The sequence below is a fragment of the Osmerus eperlanus genome, chromosome 17, assembly GCF_963692335.1.
Source record: "Osmerus eperlanus chromosome 17, fOsmEpe2.1, whole genome shotgun sequence".
In the NCBI taxonomy this organism is placed as follows: domain Eukaryota; kingdom Metazoa; phylum Chordata; class Actinopteri; order Osmeriformes; family Osmeridae; genus Osmerus; species Osmerus eperlanus.
Window position 1 is genome coordinate 10,101,537 of NC_085034.1, and position 26,293 is coordinate 10,127,829.

Here is a 26,293-nt window from a genome sequence, read left to right on the forward strand (position 1 = left end):
GGACTCTAACCTCAAGGATTTGAACCTATTTTTTTTCTTTACTTTAGAGGACTCTAACCTCAGGGACTCTAACCCTATTTTTTAGAGGACTCTAACCTCAATGATTTGAACCTATTTTGTTTTTTTGTGTTTTTTTAGAAAAATATTTACATATATTATTCTCCGTAAGACATTCATTTGCAATGTCATTAATTTCTCAACTTTCTTTCCTGCATTCTCCTGCATCAATGTACAATTATGTTTGACATAATCCATAATCATATCAACAGTTTTTATTCTCCCAATTTAGAACCTGTTTCTTAACTTCTACCTGGAGTTCAGGAAGCAATCCACATATGAACACATGATAAAGTGGCATGGGGATGCAGCTGCTGTAAAACCAGAATGTTTTTTTTCAACAAAAAAAATCCTAGTAAGTCTTTCCAGATCATCTGTAGGATCCTCATCTTTTCTGTTTGCGATCATACACTTTGCTCCAGTCAAGCAACACCCCTCCAGTATTACTGCCATTAAACACCATCAGAAACCTATGCTTTAAGTTTTCTCAACATACCGGTCTGGAGTTCACCCTCTAAGCCTTGATTCAAATCAATAAGAGTAGGTATGTTGGCATTAATAGCTATTTGCAAATCTCTTAGAAATGTTGCTGAGTCCTCTCATGTCAGACAATGCATAGACAATGCCACGTCGTTTCGTAGCTTCAGTTAACCATATCATAAACATTGGCCAGCTGACAAATTGTTTACACGTCCGACTTGTTTCCTTGTCTTTCAAAAACGCTTTTAAACTATCCTATATATATATATTTTTTTTTTTACATCAAACGTTCACTCCAGCGGAAAACAATGTCTCGGGTCATGATTAATCCACGCATGCCATCTCTCAATGCTTGACACTGCTTGAATTCCATGTAAATCAAATCATATATCGGGCTGGACTAACAACGTCTCTATCGCTCCTGTACTGGAAGCTAGATTACCCATACTGAATTACAATGTATCTGAATACAAAGTATCTGTAACAAATCTCATAACGGTAGGCTATGTAGCCAACTCTTATGATTTACTGCAGCAAGAATCACACAGCACTTTAGAATATAGTCACAAAATCACATGGCACTATAAAACAGTCGCACAATCTCATAGCACTGTAAAACGGTCACAATATTGAAGAATAAAAGAACTACAATATCATGTGGTAGTGAACTACAAATATGGCCTTTTTCAAACCAAACTATCCTCGCCCTCCGGCGCTCGATCATGGGACGCGCCTACAAAGACCCAACTCTTTGGGAACGCGCATACAATAATTTCCTCAACTCCATAAGTAACAAAATAACCACAATTCGTGCTTAAAAGGGACGAGTTAATTCATAAACTGCCAGTCTATATCTTTCCCTTAGTATTTGATTGTGTCCCTCGCTGATAATTAAATGCCAAGCTTGTCAGTTAAAAGCCTAACTGCCCCTTTACATTGTCAAAGTATCCCTAACTTGTTTAAAACCACTTTACCCTTAAAAGTTGGTCTCTCGCATAAAGCCTGTGACCCTGATACATTATGACCGCCCACCTACTGTGCTTGGTCTTAAGAAAAGCCCAAAACAAAACTTAATACAGTTACAATTCAAACAAAAATAAAAGTCCCACTAAGATCTCTGTTCAAAAGAGAAAAGCCCAACACAAAACTTAATACAGTTACAATTCAACTTAATACAATTCAAACCAACATAAGATGTCTGTTCAACTAAAGTTTTCAGCTGTAAACGTGCATTTTAAAAGAAACACATACCTTTCCTTGTTTGGTTCACCCCTGGTCTGCATCTGTAAAACCATACTCTCTGTTATCAGATCCTTTTCCCCAGATCAAGAGTATGGGACGTATTCTCTTAACAGATCCTTTGCCTCAGATCAAGAACACAGATTGTTTTACATACTTTTTCAATACTTCACACGACCAGAGTTCTTGTACGCTATCAGAGTTTGCCAACTCTGACCAAGACAAAGTAAAAATAGCAAGTCAATTAATGACCCAAATTTACTAAACCAAAACTCTAATATTATCTTCCTCCTGTTGAGGCCTAGCAGACTCTGGTCTGCTAAGACCAGGCTCCCAACTGAACGTCACAATAAAAGGTTCTTAAATTGTTTACGTTACCAGCATCGCAGAGGGACAGCAGGCGCACCAAGCATAAAGCAGTCCGTGAATGGGGTTTTGGAAAAGGATCCCCTTACCATTTAGTTTTGTGCACCACGGGTTATGCTTTATACTGGTGCTGCCGTGGGTCTCTCCTGGATCTGGTTCTGCAATCCTGCTGCTCGACAACGCCAATTGATGAAGAAAGTGTTTTGTCCGTCTCTTCATAAACGGAGTGACTAAGTTCAGTTGAGTTCTGGATTTTAATAAGTATTATCAATCTGCAGATTGGGAGAGAAAACCAGACCTCTGACAATAAATGACCACACAACACCAGGCTTAGGTCTCAATCATGTCTCTCTCCGCTCTGAAAGCCGGAGGACCATCTTTTATAGGGCACAGGAATGTAAACATAGATAGTGACAGTCAGGCAGTAATGACGTTACATTAGTCTCAGAGGAAGAGATTCACAGCTCCCAACACATGACCACTCAGACTAGAGAGATCATAGTTGGCGCTCTCCTTGTAGTCATGACCAAGGACGTTTACCCAGTACTTTCTCCTGATCACGAACATCTATTAACCCTGACACATAGACACCATCTACTCTTATTAATAGCAAGCTTACATGAGAACATACTAACTAGTATCCAATGACTAGTTATATTGATTAGTGAATAATGTAAGCACACCGGAAATCGCAATTTCTTCCACAAAGGCAAGCAAGCTCAACCTTCAACCTAGGCGACTATTTGTTCACGTTCTTATGAGATATGGTTGATAAATTATTACTGGTTTAGATACAACAACAAAAAATACTAGCCTTGTCTACTTTAACACCATTGAATTCTTTCAGGCTGGAAACAATGCAGCGAAGCCTAGAGTGGGCAAAGGGGTACGCTCTTAAATGTTGCTTCAGCAGACGGCCTGATAGCTGAAGTGTCCGAGCTCATGCAGGAGAGTCGCACCCATGGTCGGCATGCACAACCAGGTGGGAACCATTTCAGTGGGGGTGGGTGCTCACAGCTCAGATAGTCCTTTGAGTTGTTTCACACATCGTTCACTTGCTGCCCATTGCATTTTCCCTTGTGCAGTATTTTTTACTGCCCTAATTCATTTGTTGTTAAATTGCAGTGGTATTTAACAGTGCATGCCTAGAGCTTGTGCAAGTTACAGTATCTTAAATGTTGTAAGCACAGCATTGTATTATTGTTGCAGCCAGTTCCGGTTACCAGGCTCCATTGACTTGGAGTGGAGCTAGAGGTGCTCCTCATTATCACATCACCGGAGAGCAACTGAGGGGGCTGATGATAGATGGCAGATATTCTTCACGTGTTCCATTCTACACTCAAACCACATCTAAGGTCAGTTGTGCTTGGGGTTGAATGCTATGAAATGCAAAGCTTTTAAATGCATGGTTTCCACAATTTTGGCATGAATGGATTGTCAATAATCAAGTACTCTAGTGATACATTGTCTCATCTGGGCATTGTCAATCTTTCTGTCTTGTCAGGCACTTTTGCATTAACCTGAAGGCAGCTGCCTTCCCATCAATGTTGCAACACATCGATGGAATATTAACACTATCCAAAGTGTTAATTTAACTCTGAACTGGTGAGGATTATATAAACTCAGAGAAAGTGTTAAATTTAACACTATAGGAGTTGAAATAACACTGACGTTTTTGCTGTGTGTGCTTGCTTGCGTCGGTTGCACAGGGGTCTGTTTTTGAATGACATTTTTACAACTGATATTTCTGTATATTTTATATAAAAATGCATACTTATTATTTATAAAGATGACATAGAAGCATTTTTTTTTGCTGCTCATTTACAACTGAAAATACGAGTGAAGTGTAGAATGAAATAGATGTCTTCTCATTTCCCCTGCAAGAGGCAGCCTCATCGTTGAAACAAAACGAATAAATTGGGCAGACCGATGTAAAAATTGACCTAATCTCTATGACTTAAACGTCATTAAGTTTTTCCCTTCTCATGATATTTTCAGGCATTTAGCCTACTCATTGCATTCATTCATTAATAAAGAACCCCCTTTGAAGATTATTCTACGACGTTACCCGGCAGTAGAAGATGGAATCGCGATTCAAACAGTACCATCTGCTAACTGAAAATATGCCCCCCAAAACGTAAATAAGCTTGACATTTATTTAGTGGAAAATCGCTCATTCATAAAACGCTCACTGGTAGCGATCATTGTCAGTAACAACGCAAAATGCGATATAGCCCTGTGTGGAGAAGCTGCCCCGGTAAATTGTACTACTATGGTACAGTACTAGACTACTGCTGTGTTCGTCTTGGTAGCGGCATAGGCTACAGCGTTGCAGTGAGCAACACTGGTTTGAAACCACAGGTAATGATAATTTCACCCACAAATAGTTTACTTGTAATGTAATGTCATAATAAATCCTACAACGAAAATGTATTTGTGAGGAATGTTTATTTTAAAGATTGAAAACAGATGCATCATAGACCACTGTAGTATGTGTTGCACGGGCAACAGAGGCTAATGTCATGATGCTAATGCTTCAGTGAAATAGTAGACTACCGTTTCCAAAAGTAGATGTGGGCCTACTTCCTTAATAATATCAGCTAATATTGTACATTACATTTCATAATTGTGTTTCACATCACTAAGTAAAATGAGTAAATAGTTATCACCCTGGCCTCTTTGCTTGTGGCGTTCCTGCAGCTGCCTTGCAGTAAAGCTATAGTTATCCTAGCTATCCCCCAAGTTAACAGATGTGAAACGAATGTTCTGCTAGCTACAGGTAGTCACTAAAGAATATATTGTGCTTATTAAAGTTATGCATTGTGCTTATTAAAGTTATGAACTTAGAAGTGTGCTCAGGCTTAAACATTGGGTCTCACACTGGGTGTGGGAAGCAGGCTGTTCTTTGTGTCTCTATCTCTTCATTTTCAGAAACAACCTTGAAACCGGGTGGAGACGGCACCCGAGCAGGTGGGACGCGTAGGCAAGAACAACTCCCTGATGCACGAGAGAACAAGCTCAACCCTTTTTTAATACTTGTGTTTCAATTGCACTGTATAAATATATGCTGGGGAGGGAAAGATAGCCAGTTGGACTTCGTGAACCAGCCCAAACTCTGTTGCGGGTAGGGAAACTTAGACAACCCCAGAGCTCTGTACTTGTTGATTTCCAACTGCTGCATTAAAGCTGATATTATCGGACCTCTGCGACTCCAGACCACTCTTTCTAGAACACAGATTTGTGTCATTGAATACCATCATTACATATTGGAATAGACACATAGATAAAGAATCCTTCAAATGGTGACCCCGACGCTGAAAAGAGGGAGTCCAGAGGGTTCCGGCCCGACCGACAGATCGGGGGAGAGACCCATACACCGGTACGAGGAGGCAGACGTAATCGTCAGAGGCGCCTCAACAAAACAAAAAAAAAGGTAAGCAGACACCTGTTAATTCAAAGTACTGCTATTCGGAACTGAGAACCAAATTTAGACGATTACTATGCTTCATCGTACCTAGTCAAACCAACAGTGGTGGGAAATCAACCGTTTTAGTGTTTTGTCCTTGTCTAAGGGGAGGTTCGAGTCCTTTCCAGGGGTTAGAGTCCCTAAACTCGTTGTCCTTGTCTAAGGGGAGGTTCGAGTCCTTTCCAGGGGTTAGAGTCCCTAAACTCGTTGTCCTTGTCTAAGGGGAGGTTCGAGTCCTTTCCAGGGGTTAGAGTCCCTAAACTCGTTGTCCTTGTCTAAGGGGAGGTTCGAGTCCTTTCCAGGGGTTAGAGTCCCTAAACTCGTTGTCCTTGTCTAAGGGGAGGTTTGAGTCCTTTCCAGGGGTTAGAGTCCCTAAACTCGTTGTCCTTGTCCAAGGGGAGGTTCGAGTCCTTTCCAGGGGTTAGAGTCCCTAAACTCGTTGTCCTTGTCTAAGGGGAGGTTCGAGTCCTTTCCAGGGGTTAGAGTCCCTAAACTCGTTGTCCTTGTCCAAGGGGAGGTTCGAGTCCTTTCCAGGGGTTAGAGTCCCTAAACTCGTTGTCTTTGTCTTTTTCACTGTCTATTTGTGTGGAGTCAGATTGAGTTTAATAAAAATAGAGAGGAGTGTGGTGTGTCTTTTCTTTGTCCTCTCCGGTACAAGAGGGTTACAGAATTGAATTGATGTGAAAAAGTAATATTTGTGTGGAGTCGGGTTGAGCTGAACGGTATTTTAAACAGATCTGTCGTTCTTTAAAAAATAAAATAAAAAATAAAAAGATCCACTAGGTGTCCTCCAAGGAGCATAATTGCCTTCGGTGCAAAGTCTAACAAGTTTTTAAATTGTGAAATCACTCACTTTTATCAATCTCGTGCTTTTTTCTTTGACCAAGAAGTTACAGAAATCCCGAGGAGAGTTGGAGAAAGGTGGGGGCTAAAAGAGTCCTGTTACTTGAGATCTTACAAAGGTGATCCCAGAGGGTATAGTTCTGCATAATTATGTGAGTATTAATGCTGATAGATGTGTTCGTTTAGATGAATCCCAAGTTTGGTGGTTAACAAATGCGTGATCAACAGTTGTTATAATTCCTAGCCAAACGGAGTGTTTTTTTTTTTAAGCCTTTCCGACCAGAACTTGGATTTATAGGCGGAAAATCTGTGATGTGTGAGGGTATTCACTAAAAATGCAGAAATTGAACCCCTGGTTTATAAATTGGTTCTAATACAATTGGAAGAGTTATACTAGAGCAAACCAGCTGTGTTGGTCAAAGAATGGTTTGAGGAAATGTATGTGAAAAATTATGAGGAAGCAATTGGAAAGGTATATGGGATAACATTTTAAGTCAAAATAGTAAAATCTAGGGTTTTTAAGAGTTTTGATAAAGGTATTAGATGTAATTTGGTTAAAAATGAGAAAGAGAAAATAACTAAATGTACTTTTATTTGGAGTTTAATTGTAATTTGGTTTTAAGTTTTATTTGAGAGTTTTATCAAAGCCTGGCATACTGTTTGGGATAAACAGTTAGGCTGTGATAATGTTGTATTGATAAATGGTATTAGTGCATGAAGAGGATTATTATAACATTCAGTTCTGAAATAATTTGGGAAGACTCATCAAGTCTGATAAATTGTGGTTATGATGGTTTGAGCTAATTGGCTCGTTTTGAACTGCAGCAAAACGAGTTATGAAGTTCTACCTATCTGACCTTTATAGAAAATATATTTGGGAAAAATGTTTGGTTAATAGCTGCATTAAGAACATTATTTGGTCTATATTTCATTTAAGAAGCATACAGATTCTGTTTTGGCATAATGAAAATTGCTTTTATCATATCTTTGATAAAAAGAGGTGTGATTTGGTAAAATAGAGAATCTAAAACAATATTGGTCTTAAACTTAACTGTTTTAAAAGACAGAAAAGGTTTTTTGGAGTGAAAGAAATTAGACTAACAGTTGATTTTCTAAAGAAGGGAACAAAGAAACAGATTGTCATTTCTAGGCATGACTAATAGGAGTTGAATATGGGGGCTCGTTATTAGATGCTGTTACATGTGTTTGCTCAACAATAAGAAAACTGACGGGAAAATACTGCCTGGTAATTATAGATACAGTATGTTTACTATGTGAATTGAAGTCTTTCCCAGTCCTATACCAGGTGCATAACACCATTTGAATTGATTTATTGGAGATCATATGTAATACCACAACTTAAACCTTTCACATAGCATGATGAAGAGGCGAATCAAATGGTTAACCAATTTTATAAAAAAATGCTAACTAGAAAAGAGATGTCTTCTGCTAAATTCTGTTCCAGGTGAAGCAGTAAACCAAAGAGTGGAGGAGTCAAACGAGGAGATTGGGTATTGATTAAAGTTATCAATGAAAGGAGGGATCTTATGAGAACTTTAAAATATCCTGTCTAATTTATGGTTTTTCTATTTGTTTCGAATTTAGTTTATTTTATTACAATTCTAAAAGCTTGGCTAAAGTTGTATGTATGTGGTGAAGGGGGCCTGTGAGCATGTCCAGGTCTGCCGTGGATACATGGATGTCGAATGTCCACTCTGGAGTGACGGTGGGTTTTCCCCTATAACATCATTAGGGTTTTCCAACTGTGTCCAGTGTGTCCACACCACTTGGCTATAACGCTGCATAGTCTCATCATTATTGTATGTCAACATTGTGTAATCGGTAATGGGATATTTTTTGAATTTGGGTATGTTGTCACACCCTATAAGGGTGTGAAAGGAGGGATTTATTTGAACTTTAAAAATATCCACTTTAAATCCTGAAATGGGTTCTTGATTTCAATATCTGTGTTTAATCATTGGTGTTCGACTGTTCGCATCTCATTTGACTCAGTTACTGCTTGATCATGGGAGATAAGGTGATGCTGGGACTGTAACTCTTTTCTGCTTCAGGACGAGTCAGACCGGCGGGTCTGACTACCTAACCCCTGTTCTAAGGCCCCATTCCCCTGGAGACCCTGTCCCCCCCCCTTCTCACTGGATGATCTACCCCTTCCCCTTGGAGACCCTGCCCCATCTGCCCCTATGCCCCATCAGACCTAGGAGTGGTCTGCCCCCCCCCCCCCCTTCCCCTTGAAGACCCTGCCCCAATACGTCATCAGATGTTCGGGGAAGCCTGTTGTACATTTATGGACAGGACCATTCAAGGTCATCGAGAGAACCTTGCACGCCCTAAGGGTGCTGGGGAAAGGAAGTACGTGGTACCACTGCAGCATGTGTTGTGCTGCTCCAGAATACGTTGCAGTAGTTGGTGGAGAAGGGCCAGTGAACCATTTGCTATTGCTACGAATGTGAGAGTCCAGAAAAGAGGGTTACGACTAGGCCAAGAGTGATACTGCTTGACCACACTAGAATTGTACTGGACTAAGAAGGTTTCCGCTATTTTACTTAAGAGTGTGCTATATCAATATCAACATGATTGTTGCTGTATCCCATGTATCAGGTCCCTGTGTAACAGGATCATTGTCTCGGCTGAGGAGAACCCGACGAAGGGGTTCCAAATGCCATTGCTGGGGCTGGCTGACCAGGACGAGGAGGCGGTGGTTGGTCCGGGCTATGTTGATTGATCTCTGGTGTTTTCAGAGATCAAAAGAGGGATTAAAGAATATATTGTGCTTATTAAAGTTATGCATTGTGCTTATTAAAGTTATGAACTTAGAAGTGTGCTCAGGCTTAAACATTGGGTCTCACACTGGGTGTGGGAAGCAGGCTGTTCTTTGTGTCTCTATCTCTTCATTTTCAGAAACAACCTTGAAACCGGGTGGAGACGGCACCCGAGCAGGTGGGACGCGTAGGCAAGAACAACTCCCTGATGCACGAGAGAACAAGCTCAACCCTTTTTTAATACTTGTGTTTCAATTGCACTGTATAAATATATGCTGGGGAGGGAAAGATAGCCAGTTGGACTTCGTGAACCAGCCCAAACTCTGTTGCGGGTAGGGAAACTTAGACAACCCCAGAGCTCTGTACTTGTTGATTTCCAACTGCTGCATTAAAGCTGATATTATCGGACCTCTGCGACTCCAGACCACTCTTTCTAGAACACAGATTTGTGTCATTGAATACCATCATTACATATTGGAATAGACACATAGATAAAGAATCCTTCATCACGCGTGTTTTCGCGACGTTAGTGACGTAGTGATGTTAGTAACGTCAGTGACTGTGGCTAGCAAATTAGCCACCGTTAGCTTCACTTTTCACCACAAAAACGCAATTTCTACTTAAACCATGCAACGGAACGTAAATAAAAATACAACCAACGCAATCGCTACCAAGACGAACCTTTTGACACCGCCGTTGTGTATGTAGTCAAAATATTGACTGATCCTTAGGGGGGCGAAAATAAACAATAAACTAGAAACGGCTGTTCCTGCGAAACAGCAGTGAGAATGCTGAAAACCTGAATGGGGATAGCTGACCATGCTAAAAAAACGGAAAATTGTGAAAATTTAGTAGAAAGTTATAAGCTGAAGCTTCAAAGCAACCGAAAGGTATTTTTGAAAGGGGCTGGAGCAGCATTCCAACAATGATTTGAAAGGATTTACCATTACTTTTAAAGGGAGAATAATTTGCACAAAAACCTTAATATTTTAAAAAGTATAAAAGTGAGAAATGAGAAAATACCCGCAAGCTGAAATGAATTTCAAAAATGTGTGAGTCACACAAAAGAGTCAGTGTGGAAGCTGAACTGCATCATCTTAACAAAGCTAAGAGCTAAAATAGCCTACAATGCGGGAGAAGCTGAAAGCTGAACTGTTAAACAGAAGAAGTAGGCTAGCTAGTCGTAACAAGAATATTATCGTTTTAACAGCTGAAATTATAGTTGGGATAGTAATAGCAGTAGCAGATGTAGCCTACCATTGAGTGCGTTTACTCGGCTTTCTTAGTAGGATTCAATGTGTTGATGGAATGAAACATAGCAGTAGAGCCGATACAGGAAGACACGGCGACACTTTGTTGCAGAAGGATGATGGTGCAAGTTTTGTCCGTGGAGCATACAACGATTAATAAAAAAGAATCATGTAGACGCGTTTATTGACTAATCGCATAACTAATTACACATGTAAACGGAGTAATTGTATTATTGGCATAAACCGACAATTGCTAGTAATCGGGTTTCTCATGGTCAAGTAAACGTACCAATCACCTGTGTGAGAGACTGCGGTGCGTGTCTGTGGTTACGGTGATGGTGCAGCTATGATTGCTAACGCGCTGAGGGCAGAGAATAAGAGAAATATAGCTAGAATCCACACCTCTAACAAGATAACCTAGACGCAAAACTGTACGTCCAATCCAAAATATAAGGATATCTTCCGAGACCCAAGACTCTGCCGAAACCAGATATATTCTTTATATGTCTGTGCAGTCAGAAATACGACTCTACCTGCAGTTTCAAAAACGTGTTCCTTCTGCTTTCCTGGTGCGTGTTTGTTTGGTTGCCACGGCGATGGCGCAGCTGTGATAGCTAACGAGCTAGGCAGAGAGAAAAACGAACATTTACCTAGCATCCACACCTCAAACAAGTTGACCTAGACGCTCCTACATTTTAAGGTATAACTTGTTTCTGTACGTTAAACTATATGAACGTTAGAGGAATTTGTTTGACAATTTAGTTGAATATCAGAAAAAGAGCAGCCAGCAGTGTGCCACTCTGCTGGCACACTCTGAAAGTATGCTGAAGTAGTTACGTTTGAAAGAGGAGGAAGCTTTTTAATGATTTGAAAGGATTTACCATTACTTTTAATGGGAGAATAATTTGCACAAAAACCTTAATGTCTTAAAAAGTATAAAAGTGAGAAATACCAAAAGTCATAGCCATCATCTCCTGAAGGAGCTGAACGTTTCGATACAAAAGTTGTAGGAATCGGTTAAAGTATGCAGAACGAGTTAAAGGCCAAAAAACGGCGGAAGAACTAAGAAGTTGAAAATGCTTAACAGCATTCTCACTATAAAGAGAAACAGGAAAACAATAGTGAGAATGCTTAACAGCATTCTCACAATAATAATAAAGAGAAACAGGAAAACAATAGTGAGAATGCTTAACAGCATTCGCACAATAAAGAGAAACAGGAAAACAATAGTGAGAATGCTTAACAGCATTCTCACAATAATAAAGAGAACTAGAAACGGCTGTTCCTGCGAAACAGCAGTGAGAATGCTGAAAACCTGAATGGGGATAGCTGACCATGCTAAAAAAGCTGAAAATAGTGAAAATTTAGTAGAAAGTTATAAGCTGAAGCTTCAAAGCAACCGAAAGGTATTTTTGAAAGGGACTGGAGCAGCATTCCAACAATGATTCGAAAGGATTTACCATTACTTTTAAAGGGAGAATAATTTGCACAAAAACCTTAATATTTTAAAAAGTATAAAAGTGAGAAATGAGAAAATACCCGCAAGCTGAAATGAATTTCAAAAATGTGTGAGTCACACAAAAGAGGCAGTGTGGAAGCTGAACTGCATCATCTTAACAAAGCTAAGAGCTAAAATAGCCTACAATGTGGGAGAAGCTGAAAGCTGAACTGTTAAACAGAAGAAGAAGTAGGCTAGCTAGTCGTAACAAGAATATTATCGTTTTAACAGATTAAATTATAGTTGGGATAGTAATAGCAGTAGCAGATGTAGCCTACCATTGAGTGCGTTTACTCGGCTTTCTTAGTAGGATTCAATGTGTTGATGGAATGAAACATACAGCAGTAGGGCCGATACAGGAAGACACGGCGACACTTTGTTGCAGAAGGATGATGGTGCAAGTTTTGTCCGTGGAGCATACAACGATTAATAAAAAAGAATCATGTAGACGCGTTTATTGAGTAATCGCATAACTAATTACACATGTAAACGGAGTGTGCCACTCTGCTTGCTGCTCATTCATAAAAATCAAGAAGGAGCAAACATTTTAATGTGTTTCAAACTGTCATAATTCAAAATTGGCTGAACATTTGAAAAAGCTGAATCATTTGGGAATAGCTGAATGTCTTGTGAACATTTTAAAGGTTGAATGGTGTCTCTAGCTGAAAGTATGCTGAAGTAGTTACGTTTGAAAGAGGAGGAAGCTTTTTAATGATTTGAAAGGATTTACCATTACTTTTAATGGGAGAATAATTTGCACAAAAACCTTAATGTCTTAAAAAGTATAAAAGTGAGAAATACCAAAAGTCATAGCCATCATCTCCTGAAGGAGCTGAACGTTTTGATACAAAAGTTGTAGGAATCGTTAAAGTATGCAGAACGAGTTAAAGGCCAAAAAACGGCCAAAAAACGGCGGAAGAACTAAGAAGTTGATATAATAATAAAGAGAAACAGGAAAACAATAGTGAGAATGCTTAACAGCATTCTCACAATGTAAGCATTCTCACAATAAATAAATATATATGTGAGAGAACAAAGGTTGTGCTCTCGCCGAAGGCTTGAGCACACCCAATTAGCACTAACCTGCTCCAGAGCAGGCTAACGTAAGTGTAGCTGGATAAGATTGCCACACCCCCCAGAAAATAACATGGCAGCTCCCTTTTTGAGAGACCCAGTTGACCAAGGAGATATAATTTAGTTCGATTAGCTTTCCATACCAATAGAGTTCTTCGCGATTGCCAAGATCCTTTATTTCACACGGATGAGTTCTTGTTTGAGCGATATCGATTCAGCCGACATGGACTCATTTATTTGCAAGACCTTCTCGGGCCGTACATTGCAAATATCACACGCCGCAGTAAGCTTTATGCTTTATTATGAGCTTATGCTGCTGTATGTGAATATGTAACGCTATGTTTTACGAAATGTCTTGTCTTATCTGTTGTGCCTGTGCTTTTTATATGTTTCACTGTGGGAGAGTGGGAAACGTCATATCGATTCCTTTTTATGTCTTGACATGTGAAGAAATTGACAATAAGCTACTTGAAACTTTAACTGTGCTTCAGACTGCATAGCCTTGAGTTTTTTTTGCGTCAGGTAGGCTATAGGCTACATTGTTATACAGTATAGGCGATGCAGAAAACATTGGCAAAGCCGCAGCATGCGTCCCAGCTAGAAATTGTACGTTCCAAGAACGTTCCCAGAACGTTCCCGTTGGTGTAATGTTGTTGCCTTATAACCTTCCCAGAACGTCCCATATTGGTCTCAATGTGGAGTTCTTTAAAGGGTAGGAGGACGTTATTTCGGGGCCTTTCAGGACGTTCTGGGAACGTTTAGGGAACCATTATAGGACCTTTCCTCTGTATCAATGCTAACCTTTGCAGAACATTTTAGTGACATATCAAACCTTCAGGGGACCAACCTATAATGTGTTTTCGGTCCTTATCCCGTTACCTAAACTACTATTGGAACAATATTGCTTAATCTTTATAGAAAATGAACACGTATAGGCTACATCAACTTTGATAGAAATATAAGGAGACCACCATGGGCTATTAGCAGTACTGTTGATTCAACCTGGATTTTCGTGTGTGGGTATTAAAATGAAGAGATACAATTCAAGTTAATGATCTTTTATTATCAGACTGGATGTTGATGCCATCAAGCTCTGTCGACGTTTGCCGACGATGAGCCGACGTATCTGCGACGTTTGAAATAGAGCACAGAGATTAGAAGAAATCATTTGCCGATGCTTATTTTGATTTTAGTATGTGTTCCGATGACACATGTTATTAGTATATACCTATTTACCGTAAGCTTTCACATCTTACCATAAAAAAGCACCCAAGATCTTCCGTCCATCTCGTAATAGCCTCGTTTTGGTTTAAAATTGTACGACGCACGTGAATATAGCCAAAGTTGTATGTGACCATAAAATAACCAAAACAACGTTCCCCCAATGTCATACACAGAACGTCCCCATGTGACTATCAGGGAACTATATGGGGACCTTCTTTAAAAGTCCCAAATGTCATATTTGTAATGTTTGCGGTGTGACCACAAAATAACATGGAACGTCTCCATAAAGTCATACAGGAAACTTAAAAAAGTACGTACAGAACCAAATGAGAACGTTTTAAAAACGTCCCCAATGTTCTGTAAAGGTTCGGGACGTTCGTCACATTTAGATAACTTTTAGGGAACGTTATGCAAAGTCACAATAACGTCCCCTCCTACGTGGGGTTGCTGTAAGAAAAGTGTACTTGGCGCTTAACCAGCTGATGAATCAATTCATCATATTCCCTGGCCATGTCCCAGTCAATGACATCAAAGAGGGATTTACACATATGCCTACATGCATATACACATATATAGTAGGCTACATGATATAAGCGCAGTAGCCTACATATATCCTCATAATTGTCTATGAATTCGTATCAATTAGATACACTTTGGCCTTGTTTTTATTTAGCCTACTTATTCTGAAAGAGTTGAGATCATTATTTTCGCTAGCAAGATCTCATTCGATTATTAATTTCCATTAAGCCTATACCAGCAGGCACAATTAAAGAAATGTGATCTGATTGATTGGGGTAATGAGGCACTTAAGATGAGCCTATACATTTCCCCAAAACTTTCGCATTTAGCTTATCGGCAATTTTTTCCCAAGCTGCTTGTTTTGCTCTGGCAGCGGTGGCGGTGTTTGACTTAGCCATGATAATATGCTTATTGTCTAGAGACTCATTATAATAGTTTGCTCGGATGGCGAGAATAGCCTATCACCGCTCTCTCTTTCGTATTTTCCGCCATCATACCGTTAGAAAATCACGGTTTTGGTGATCGACCTTTCCTGCCTTTTGAAGTAGGACGTGCACGTGCAATTTCCCTGATAAGTTTAGCCTGATTGAAATTAACCACATGATTTGGATGCGGATCAGCAGTTGACGAACCGATATTTGCTGTTCTTACTCATCTCGCTAATGTTAACGGGCTAAAGGGACAATTGATTAACTTAGCTTCAACCCTTACGACGAACGGGGCCCTGTGCACCACCCTGTACAACACTTATAGACCCTTGGAGAGAGTGACATACACAAAGTACCTTCCTGTTCCTTATTTGTGGTGTGGAGACTTCTCTCTGGTGGTGGAAGAGGAGACTGTGTTTGTTATTCTGCTATCCAGTCACTCAGGTGTGAGACAGTGCAGTCTGAACAGATTGTCAGTTGGACACCTGTACAAGACACTAGCTAGTGAAACAATGAAATAATTCCGGGACCAAGAGAATGTTCTTATCACATTTCCCCCCCAAAAACTTTATTTTCCATTTTTATTCGGACATCACCTTTTCAGGTACATACCTGCTAATCTTTTTTTATTATTGAACTTTTTATGGATGGCTCCTTATTTTAAGTGGGTAGGTCTTTTGAAATCAATAACACAGTACATTTCCAGTGTATTGAGACTCAAACTCAAAGCCCAGTTAGTTAATGTCTCCGAGGCAGCTCTTCGTGAACGTTCGGTGGTGGTATCTGGTGGTAACCTGCAATGGACATAAAAGTGAACGAACATCAGATCCACTAACATAGTCGAGAATACTTCACATCTAAACAATTGCATTCTATATCTATATTCTATCTCTGATCTGCGCTACTTGTAAGAGATAAAGTCTCTAGTTCTACAGTTAGTACAAATCTTTGAAAGTCTGACATTTTCAACTATGGAATTACAGGGAAAAGCACACATTTTGTGGGTAAATTTTATTACTATGATTGTACCAGAATTTAAAATGCATTTTTACAATACAGTACAGAAATATTTGTCTATTATCTGGCTAGTTTACTTATACAGGCTGCTCTGTGATGTGATTACAAGGGGGTCACTGTATCATTAAAAGTTCCCTTAAATGTGTCTATTTATATTTGCATTACTGTAAGTCGAAAGGTCCACAGCCAAGTGATTCTGGAATTTGAGGGCAAGGAATCTAAAGGTTATAAACAGAAACACTGACACACCGTCTTTATGGAGTTCGTTCTTGACCGCCTCCACTCCCCCCTTCTCCTCAATGAAGTCGTAGATGACCTTGGAGGTCTCCTTGTCCTTCAGCTGGGCCTCCGAGATGCCACACATGTCAAACAGGTTCTTCAGCTCTGGGTCCAGGTTGTTCAACTGTGAGGGACAGAAGTAAATGGGTTAGAGCCTGACTGGGTAAGAACATCTATAAGAACTTGACTGGGTTAGAACTTCCCTTCAGCAGAACCTGGAACGTTACTAGACTCCAGAGGGAAAATGAACTTATTGAGTGTGTCTCCTACTATTCTCTTTTCCAGGGCAGGATATTTGAACATTCACCCAGCCCCCCCCAAACAATATCCAGACAAGACCAGTGGATCCATTATGGACACCACATATATTGCCATTGACCATAATAAGCATAATACTCACATCAAAGCCCGTGTTGGGGTCCCAGCCTACATGTCCAATGTGCCTGGAGGGAAACACAAGAGGGAGAGAGGCCTTAACACAACGTCAAAAGAAACCTGGACCAGTCACCAACAAAGCCATGTTTCACCCCTGATGCTGAGACTTGCTGGACCTGGAGGAGGTCCAGAGGATGGAATGATGCATCATGGGAAAATATTTAGGTCCCCCCCCCCCACTAAACTCACTGGAAATTGGTTGGTGTGCCGATGTCAGCCTTGGTCTGTCTCTTCTTCTTCTTCTTCTTCTTGCCCTTCACCTTGTTCTCCTTCTTGGTAAAGGAGGAGTGCACAATGTTGTTGACCTGGGCGTTGTTGATCTCAGGGATGCCACAGTTGTCAAACCGGTTCTTCAGCTCCGGGTCCAGGTTGTCCTCCTGTGAGGGACAGAAGTAAGGGGTTAGAACCTGACTGGTTCAGAACCTCCCTTTGTTTAGCAAAACCTGGAACACTGAATTTAGTTTTTTTTCTTCATTTTGAGAACATCTAAAGATAATACTCATCAAAAGGAAAATCTAAAGATAATAATCAAATAATTTGATTGCCGTGTTGGAACGGCTTGGCTCAACATGGCATGATGACTTTGTTTCTGCCCCAATATTTATTTTTATTCATTCTTACCTTGCTGGACCCACCAAACAAGCTTTTACAGCGAGAGGACATGGACTTGATGACAGGTTCATGTTTAGTGGCTATTGCAACAGCTTGTGCAGGCCTACGGAAACTATTCTATAGAGGAGTTTAATAAGGTACGGGACATGGTCACTGTGTCTGTGGCTCGATAGTGTTGCGAACCAGGCACGTTATCATGTGATAACCTATGTCTATTGTTATAACATAATTTCAGTAGGCCACATAGCCTAAGTGAAACTCTGAGGAAATGGTGTGCAGAGAATGGATAAATTGAAGAACAGTCTTTGGCTCATTTACACAATTTGATTAAGTTTTAGTTCATGCTTGACTTGAGACCTGGCAACATTTGTTGTTACAGTTCCATGCATGAGAGGTACTCTTCTGGTACACAGCAATTTCATAGAAATCTCCACGGTGTTGTGATTTTCTGAAATAAACTTTACATCCTGATAGCAACCCAAAAATCTAAAGGTTTTACAATGAAATGAAATCAATCCGATATCTTTGGGCATTGCAGTACTGTAATAAACACAACCAATCATAAGGTTGGATTGGCACTAATGATTGGACGGCAGTCAGACTGAAGGCAATGATTGGACAGGCTACTTGTCTGTCTATCTACCTGCCGACAAGTAGCCCATCCAATACAATCCACTAATCAACATTTTAATCACTGACTGCATCAGAATCTCTGTGTGGATGTGTGTCACAGATTTTTAAAATGTATTTAACAAATGTATTTGTTTCCTTATTCCTGAATGAATGTATAATAATCAAAATAACTCAGCAAATCTCAGTTTTGTTTTGATTTTGTTTGTCTCTGACAGATCACTCTGATGATCAGAGTGGCAGTTTTACAAACATCAGTCTGTAAAAGACTGAAGAACGGATTTACAATCAATATACTAAAATAAAAAGATTTCTGGTACTTTTTTCTTCATGCCTAAGTCATACTATTCACTGTACAGATACTGAACGCTACTTGCAATATTCTCTTAAATCAAGCAGAGCTGGTTCATGCAGGAGACTCTGAGACCTAGTCTGGGCACACCTTCTTAGCAGGGCAGGCTATTTAACAGGATATCGCTGCACTCTGCATTGCTAGTGCGACACAGGATGCTCTCTGTCTAATCTGATGCCTCCGCCTCCCCGGCCTCCACCCTTGGATCTGTGTTCCTTCTTAGGGGGAATGCGTTTGATGCTCTCTACTCGGATGTCGAGACAGTGTCTCCGTTGGGTGCGGCAGGGAGCCGCTGCGAGCAGAACCATTATGCCAAATTCAAGTATTACAATCATGTATTGTAGCTACCGTGTGCAATAAAGTATCAAGTAAATAACACTACTGAGTCATCCTGCCTGAACCATCGTGAAAGTCATTACTAGAGAATGTGATTATGAATATAATTTTAAAATCTAATTGTAATTTCTGATTGAAATTTTTTTTGTAATCTAAGTTACCATGTCATGGGTTTTGTGGTCTGTCTCTGACACACACATACCTGGTCAGTCCTACAGAACAGCTCCAGGGGTCTCTCATGCTTCTGACACATCCTGTCCTCCAGGTTCTGCACAGGGTCGACCAGCTTGTGTTTTTTCAAGGCTGCAATTCTTTGATGAGGCTCCAGGTGAGTCTCACAGTAAGAGACCAGACACACCAGACAGGACTTCAGGGCCTTGAGCTTGGTACCTGTGCAGTAGTCACATGACACTTCTCCAGATCTGGCTGGTCGTAGGTATTGGCTGTTGGGTTTACCTTTCACTGACTTCATGAACCGAGCAGCCATCTCAGAGATGAAAGTGTTGACACGAAGCTCAGGTCTCCTATTGAACTTATCCTTGCACATGGGACATTGACACAGGTCACAGTTGTCCCAGTAATTGGTGATACAGGCTTTGCAGAAGTTGTGTCCACATGGAGTAGAGACAGGATCAGTGAACACATCCAGACAGATAGAACACAGGAATTGCTCTTCAGTCAGGAGACTGCTGCAAGAAGCCATTTCTACACTGGAGAGAGAGATCAAAAGTGAAACCATGAAAGCTGAGCTCAGTCAGTGAGTCATTTGTTACGTGACAGTTTTTTAGATTTTGAATAGTTCAAGAAACAGTGATAAATACAGTCATGTTGATATTAGTTCAAGTTCAAGAAATTCTTAGACAACGCAAAGCAACCTGGCATAACATATAAGTATACAGAACATAGATTACATCTATGATAAGCTAAAACATAGTAAATCTCCTCATATACAAATAATATACAATATTCAATACAGTATACTAAACCTCTAAATACACATAATACACATAATAACCTATACTAACCTTATAAACCTATACTAATTATTCACACTTATGATTCACATTACTGCACTGTATGCCTTAACATGAACATACTTTCATAATATAAAAAAAGCCACAAGACAAACTGAAGGCCTTGAAATTTAGACTACTCACCTGTATATGTTAATCTTGATATTCTCTCTAACTGGTGGATACTTAGAGAAGAAACAGATTTTTGTTATGTGCGTCTGTTCAGTGCTGAGGTACTGTAAGTCTGTATACTTCAGTTTCTCTTTAGTGAGTTGAGGTAACAATGCTCCTCCTACCTAGTTCTTCTACAGTACTGTAGTGAGGTCCACAAGACCACACGGAGCCAACATCTTGCCACACCTGAAGAGTGATTCAATCACATCAGACAAACCTAATCAGCCCTTGTGACACCCTCAGTATGCTGATTACCCACCAAACGCCGATGCAAAGGAACCATAGAATGGGGGGGGACGACCTCCCCAATCTACCTAATCAGCCCTCCTGCTAGCTTGCAAGCTTCAAAGGGCCTGATTTAGACAACACGTCTCCAGCGACCATTTGCTATCCGTTTCGGCGGCGATTTGAACAAAGAACATACCTTGATCAGAACTTTTGAGGAAAGTCTTGAGACTTCACCTTTACCACAAGAGTACAAGGTGGAGAATTATGAGAGGGATATTTGTGTTATGTTTGTTACTTTGTTTTAATGTTGTGTTCACTGAAATCTTGATTCTAGTAACAACTCCTTCTTCCTGAAAGATAACCACGTCATTCTTGGTATCTACACGAAGCTATCATAATAAAACAATCATTCAACTATATTTTGTAACTGTACCAAGATGTCCAGAACAATATTTGAACCAATCGAATGAACCAGCCAGAGATCAGATCACACCTTTGGTAGGTGTGAAGGAAGGAGGGGGGAGTTGAGAACCCAGCTTCCCCCAATCCACATCTGACCCCAGACGGGTCCTCCCTCGAACTGTATAAAGCCCTAAGATGACCATCAATCTCGGACTCCAGCGAAACCGACCATGGCATGAACGCCATCAGGATTGGCGTTCCAAGGACGTCGCCAAGCTTCTCCTGAGATTCAACTTTATAGTGATCAGCTTCCCTAATGTCCTAAACCAATATTAGGGTGGTGCCCCAGACTTTATGATAAATTAAGTATTTCTATCTTTAAACGAGCAAACCCCGCTACACTGGGCTGGTGTAGGTTATGAGGAAGTGATGTGGGATTGTTTCCATTCTTCCAGGCTTGGTCCAGCGCAGGGTCACAGAGGAGGGCTGTACCTGCTCTATGGTCAAGTCAGCTGGGGGTGGAACTCCTTGAGTGAAGTAGGTGCATTTTAGAGATTTGACAGAAACATATTGATATACCCTAAACGGTTGTTAGAGTTCTTGGTCTAACTCGGTGTAATACATCTTCAACAATTAGAATATTACAGCATCATCATACACATAGTGCCAGCTATTACTTTTTCTCTCCCGTACTTTTGCTATTACAGACTTTCAGAAAAACAACAAGCTAAAAAATTCTACTTAGAAGCCAACGGCTCTGGTGGTACGTTACCAAGATAATAAAATAAGTAAAAATGTCTCCTCAAAAGTTCCCGAAGAGGTTTTTTATTGCGGTATTATACAGGAAGTACTTCACGGCAGTGTATCAGGTCAATCAGCTACACTAAGTGCATTCAAATAAATAAGACGTACTGGTGAAGATGGTTTTAGACACAGCTTCACTCTGCTCCCCTGTTGTCAACACGGTGTAGACTCCAACAGTGTACTGGGTACCAGGCTGCAGGTCAGTCAAGGTTGTGCAGCAGTGTTCAGTGTATACGGCCAGCGGTTCTGATCCAGGGCAGCTGTACGTCATGAGGTATTGATGACAGAGCTGCAATCCTGGTGGTTTGGTCCATCGTAGAGACAGAACTGTACTGTGTCTCTACTGTCAGGTCTCTGGGCCCTTGGACCGCTTTGAGAAAAATTACAAAATTGTAAACTGGTAATCCTATTTTTTACAGTATGATAACGTAAATGGATCATTTGTTTTTATGTAGATATTATTGTGCGTGGGATTTAAATTTGTCAACGTTTGTCTTGAGAGGGCAACATTTAAACTATTAGAACACAATAGTCTAATGATGCAAGTGGGATTTAATCCTCTGCCAGCATGCCATGCTAAAAAAAGACAATCGGTATTTGTCCAGAGATTTTGTTCACTCTAGCAACAGACTAATAACCACATCTGTCCTTATGTTCACAATTGAGTCCAGATTTCACAAGATCTCTATTAGTTGTTGTCATTTGAGCTGTAATAAAAGTATATTACCTGTAATTACAGTTTCTAAAACAGAACTGCTATATCCTCCTTTAGCTCCCATTGTTGCCACCTTGAAATCATAATGTTGACCAGGTTGGAGTCCAGTTATTTGTACTCTGTACATGTCTATAATTATCAGGTTCTTTTGTTCTCCATCGCCCTCCTAGGTCACTTATTTAAGATAATAATAATTCATAATAATTAAATGTTTTTTTATTATTATTTTTAGGTGTGCTTGAGCACCCCTAAAAAGAGTCGAAAATTGCCACTGCTACACACAAAACCTCTGACAGATAAACGTCCGCTGGATGGAAACAGTTTAGGTCATGGTAGCCACATTTTTCGAAAGCCGTCTTTTAACCCCAGCACACTCATAACATACACATACTGTACATTTAACACATTATGATAACAGTAATCATTTGTGTATTCAGTTTAGGCCTACTTGGTTTTCAAATGGTTTAATATATTAGATAAATCAAAGCCGTCTGATTTAAAGAAGGCCGATTTTTGCGTGTTCTTATGGATAAAAGGCCAATAAAAAGCCAAAGCAGCCTAACTCAATAACAGAGGGTAGTGTCTGATGTAGTGTAGTGTCTGTAGTAGGCAATTGTATTTATATTTTAAATGCAAAGGCCCTTTGCGCGTCCAGGGGCGGTTTTAGGCACGGGCGGACCGGGCAGCCGCCCGGGGCGGCATTTTTTCATGTCACGTGGGGGGCGTAAAATAAATAAATAAAAATCTCTGCGCCGCGAAGCGGTTTTCTCTTTTCTATCATTTCACTGTGTGGGGAATTGGCAAATTGGCGCCCCCTTCAGGCAGCTGCAGGCACCCCTGCTTGCTGAGAAGGTGCCGCAGAAGCTGTGTGAAAAAAGGGGAGGGGGACAGACAGCTCACCTGACTGGGTCTCCCAAATGGAACGGACAAGGGGGGGGGGGGGTCCACTGTATAGTGCAATACTCTAAATTAGTGGGCTAAAGTCAGTTGCACCTCGACTTTCTTCCAAATAACGCACATTTCATTCATAATATTATAAATATAGGCCTAAAGTTCCTGCACATTTTTATTTATTTTTTATTTGTGTGAAATGGCTAATAAAAATATGTAACACAAAACGATTGTGGTCAAGGTGAATTGGTTTAGTCTTGACTTCTGGTCGTGAGTGACAGTGTTGGGGGGATGGGAAATCTGTTGACTGTTGATTGCCAAAGAAGATGGACAGGAAAAGGTCAAGTAAGACATCAGGTGCTCAATTTCGAAAAAAAAGAAAAGAAGAATAGGAGAAACGAGAAAAATATAAAGGTATGCAAATATGTCTCTGTATGATTATTACGGTATCCATGTCATGAATGAAGGGCTAATGTTAATTGGTGGGTATAGGCTAACTCTTACGTTTGTTAGCCTTTTTGCTATGATGCTTGCTATGCAACAACAATATTTCGGTTTTAACTCAACAAACACGAGATAACATTTCACCATAATAGTGTGCTTTGCAACAAAACTGTTACAAGTTCAGTTATTATTTATTTTCATTATTTAGGTTAGGCCCTGTAATTAGCCAATGGAATTTTCAAATCTGTAGGTAGTTTCAAAGACGAACATTTGCTATTTGCTACAACTATATTTTGTGACAAAGTAGTTTTAACGTCATGACTAAATGTGTTCCTCCCTAAAAGTTATATTAATATAGCATGTAATAACAGACATTTAGCGTGTAAGGGCATGTTTATGTAACCCTCCTATTATGTTTGGTATCAATTTGACCCCAGGCTGTTTTAGCTGTATAGAACATAATTGGTCTTACCATAACGGCCTTTTGATTTCAATGGGGGGGGGGGGGGGGGGGGGGGGGCGAAGGGCGTCTCGCCCTGGGTGTATTTCAATGAAGAACCGCCACTGTGCGCGTCACCTTAAAGGCTACCATAAATCCACCGTTTAACAACACCAGACTATTTTAACGACTCGATAAATTCGACCAGGCCTACTTAAAACCGCCTATATCTTCAAATAGCGTTTAAGGGAATCATTGTGGCAAATATACTTGGTTTCAATTAGCTTTACTTAAACTTTAAATACCTGTTAACGACTCTGATAGGTTGCAATAGGAGCTGTTCTTCTAACAAACTTTACTTCCACTTAGGATTATGTTCCCAGTTAGGCTACATAATGCTGGGACACTAAACATAAATAAATAATCATAATTTAAAGTTCTTAGCGGAGGAGGCGGCAGTGATAAATAATATGAAATATTTGTTCACATATTACTTACTCTGATAATTATGTGAGAAGCAGAGACGTATTATCAAGGTGAGTAGTCTATGATATTCTCAAGAATGGAGGAAGTTTCTGTTGGAATGACAGATGATGACGTCACGGATCACAGCATGTGTGTCAACACATAAACAGAATATTAGAACCCCTCTCCCCCCTGGTGCCCCCATGATGCCTCCATGGCTGAAAAATGTTGCTTAAGTGCCAAAAGTGGCCAAAACGATGACAGCAGTGCTGTATACTCCTACAGGTGATAACACAGTGTCCAACTATGTACTCTTCTGCGTTTAGGAGTGGGGATAGAGACAGATTCAAGGAGTCGTAGAACAGGTTTAGCAAGGTGGTGAGAGAGGCTAAACGACTGTACTCAGAGAGACTAAAATACCAGTTCTCTGCTAACGACTCTGCTTCTGTCTGGAGAGGGCTCAGGTAGATCACCAACTACAAGCCCAGAGCCCCCCACACCACTAAAAACTCTCGCCTGGCCAACAACCTGAACGAGTTCTACTGTAGATTTGAAAGACAAATGGAGTTAGGCCTGAAAGGGTTAACTAAAGTTCGGGAGGAAGGTGGCACACCAAGACTCCTCCTTCTCCAATCAAACTAATACGCATCAGCCCAGTAAAGCACGGAAGAATGCGACCAAACTCCCTTTGGTCAATTAAGAGTTCTGTATAAAGTATCTTCCATTCCTCTGGTCTCTGTGCTAGCATGTTGTTGTCACTTCAACCTTCCATGCACCCTGTTGTTGCTATCACCCTGCCTGCCTGCCTGCCCGCTCCGCTCCGCTCCGCTCCGCTGCTGTTCTGCTCGCCCCGTCTCCCGCTGTTCGCCTCCCGGCCTCGTCTTCTGCGGTGGGGGCTGGACATCCTGGACCTCCACCCGGCCGACCACGGGTTTCCCTCCCGGTTGGTGAGACGGTCCTGCCCACGGCGTTCTGGCTGCGTACCCGAGTGGTGCTGCTCCGGGCTCCTCTGCTTCCTTGGGTCCCACGGTTCCACCTCCTGGTCCCGGGCCTCGGCCTGGCCGTCCCCCATGGTCTCCGCCTACCAGGCCTTCTACCTGGAATCGCTCCGGGTGTCGCTCCTGGGCCGGTCGGCTGCCCGTGCTGGCCCAGGATTCTCCTCCTCTCCTCGGCGTTCCCATCCTCGCCTCCTCCGCCGGTTCTTCACGCTGCTCCCTGTCTTCTGCTTCGCGGCGACTGGCTCCGCCTGCTCCACGCCTCCCGGTGCTGCCTTCGGTTTGGACCGTTGCCGTCCTGCTGCGCCTCCTCCGGGCTCGGGGGATCCATTCCGCCGGTCTGTCTGACGGCCAGGCTGTTCGCCCTCTGCTCCGGGGCGTCCGGGGGGCCGGCACGCCTACCCACTCGCCGCTCCGCCCTCTCCTGCTACCGGGCGCTGAGCCGCGGCCCGTGGGTTCCCGCCCCCTGCCTCGCCTGCCTCTCCTGCCCCAGCTTTGGCTCTCGCCCTCACTGTCCTCTCGGCCCTGTTTGCGGCGTTCCTCGGCTTCTTGGTGCCCCCCTGCCCCGCACCTGTGTGCTCTGTCCCGGCCCCGCCTGCTCCGGGCCACGCCACCCCTGACCGTGTCCTGTGCTTTTCTCCCTGCAGGTGGCTCAACTCCGGCTGAGCCCCCCCCCCCCGCCCAGGCTGCTGCTCCGGATGGCCCCCCATCTCCTGCTCCGTGGCCCCTGTACACCTCGGGCCTCCCGGCGCGCCTTCAGATTGGCCCGTCGCTGGCCTGCAGCACCTCCTCTGGGCTCGGGATCCGTTTCAGGCCAGGCTGTTCTCCCTCCGTT

The 26,293-nt window shown here is 41.6% G+C and overlaps 2 protein-coding genes across 5 annotated transcripts in view; both read right to left on the reverse strand.

Moving 5' to 3' along the window:
* Positions 1-26,293, reverse strand: part of LOC134037481 (E3 ubiquitin-protein ligase TRIM39-like) — a 63,558-nt gene that overhangs the window by 25,299 nt on the left and 11,966 nt on the right. The gene's annotated exons all lie outside the window — the stretch shown is intronic.
* LOC134037482 (tripartite motif-containing protein 12A-like) lies at positions 15,763-24,727 on the reverse strand. 4 transcript variants are annotated; one of them, XM_062482776.1, is made up of 9 exons: positions 24,497-24,727; positions 21,618-21,879; positions 20,198-21,232; positions 20,046-20,086; positions 19,091-19,598; positions 17,148-17,335; positions 16,924-16,966; positions 16,494-16,647; positions 15,763-16,021 (listed from the first exon to the last, which is right to left on the reverse strand). In XM_062482776.1, the coding sequence occupies exons 5-9, from the start codon at positions 19,589-19,591 to the stop codon at positions 15,966-15,968; spliced, it is 942 nt and encodes a 313-aa protein (XP_062338760.1). In that variant the 5' UTR covers positions 19,592-19,598; positions 20,046-20,086; positions 20,198-21,232; positions 21,618-21,879; positions 24,497-24,727; the 3' UTR covers positions 15,763-15,965. The 4 variants fall into 4 exon arrangements, with proteins under 4 accessions (XP_062338760.1, XP_062338761.1, XP_062338758.1 ...); XM_062482777.1 differs by lacking the exon at positions 21,618-21,879 and having other exon boundaries at positions 20,198-20,261; XM_062482774.1 differs by having other exon boundaries at positions 20,046-21,232.

Bases quoted from the DNA above. Each gene is read 5' to 3' on its own strand.
- LOC134037482 (XM_062482777.1), bottom strand. From the start codon at position 19,591: ATGGCTTCTTGCAGCAGTCTCCTGACTGAAGAGCAATTCCTGTGTTCT. The intron at 16,648-16,923 runs GTGAGTATTATG...TGTCCCTCACAG, and splicing joins ACCCCAACACGGGCTTTGAT to TTGAACAACCTGGACCCAGA. The intron at 16,022-16,493 runs GTGTGTCAGTGT...TGTCCATTGCAG, and splicing joins GAACGAACTCCATAAAGACG to GTTACCACCAGATACCACCA.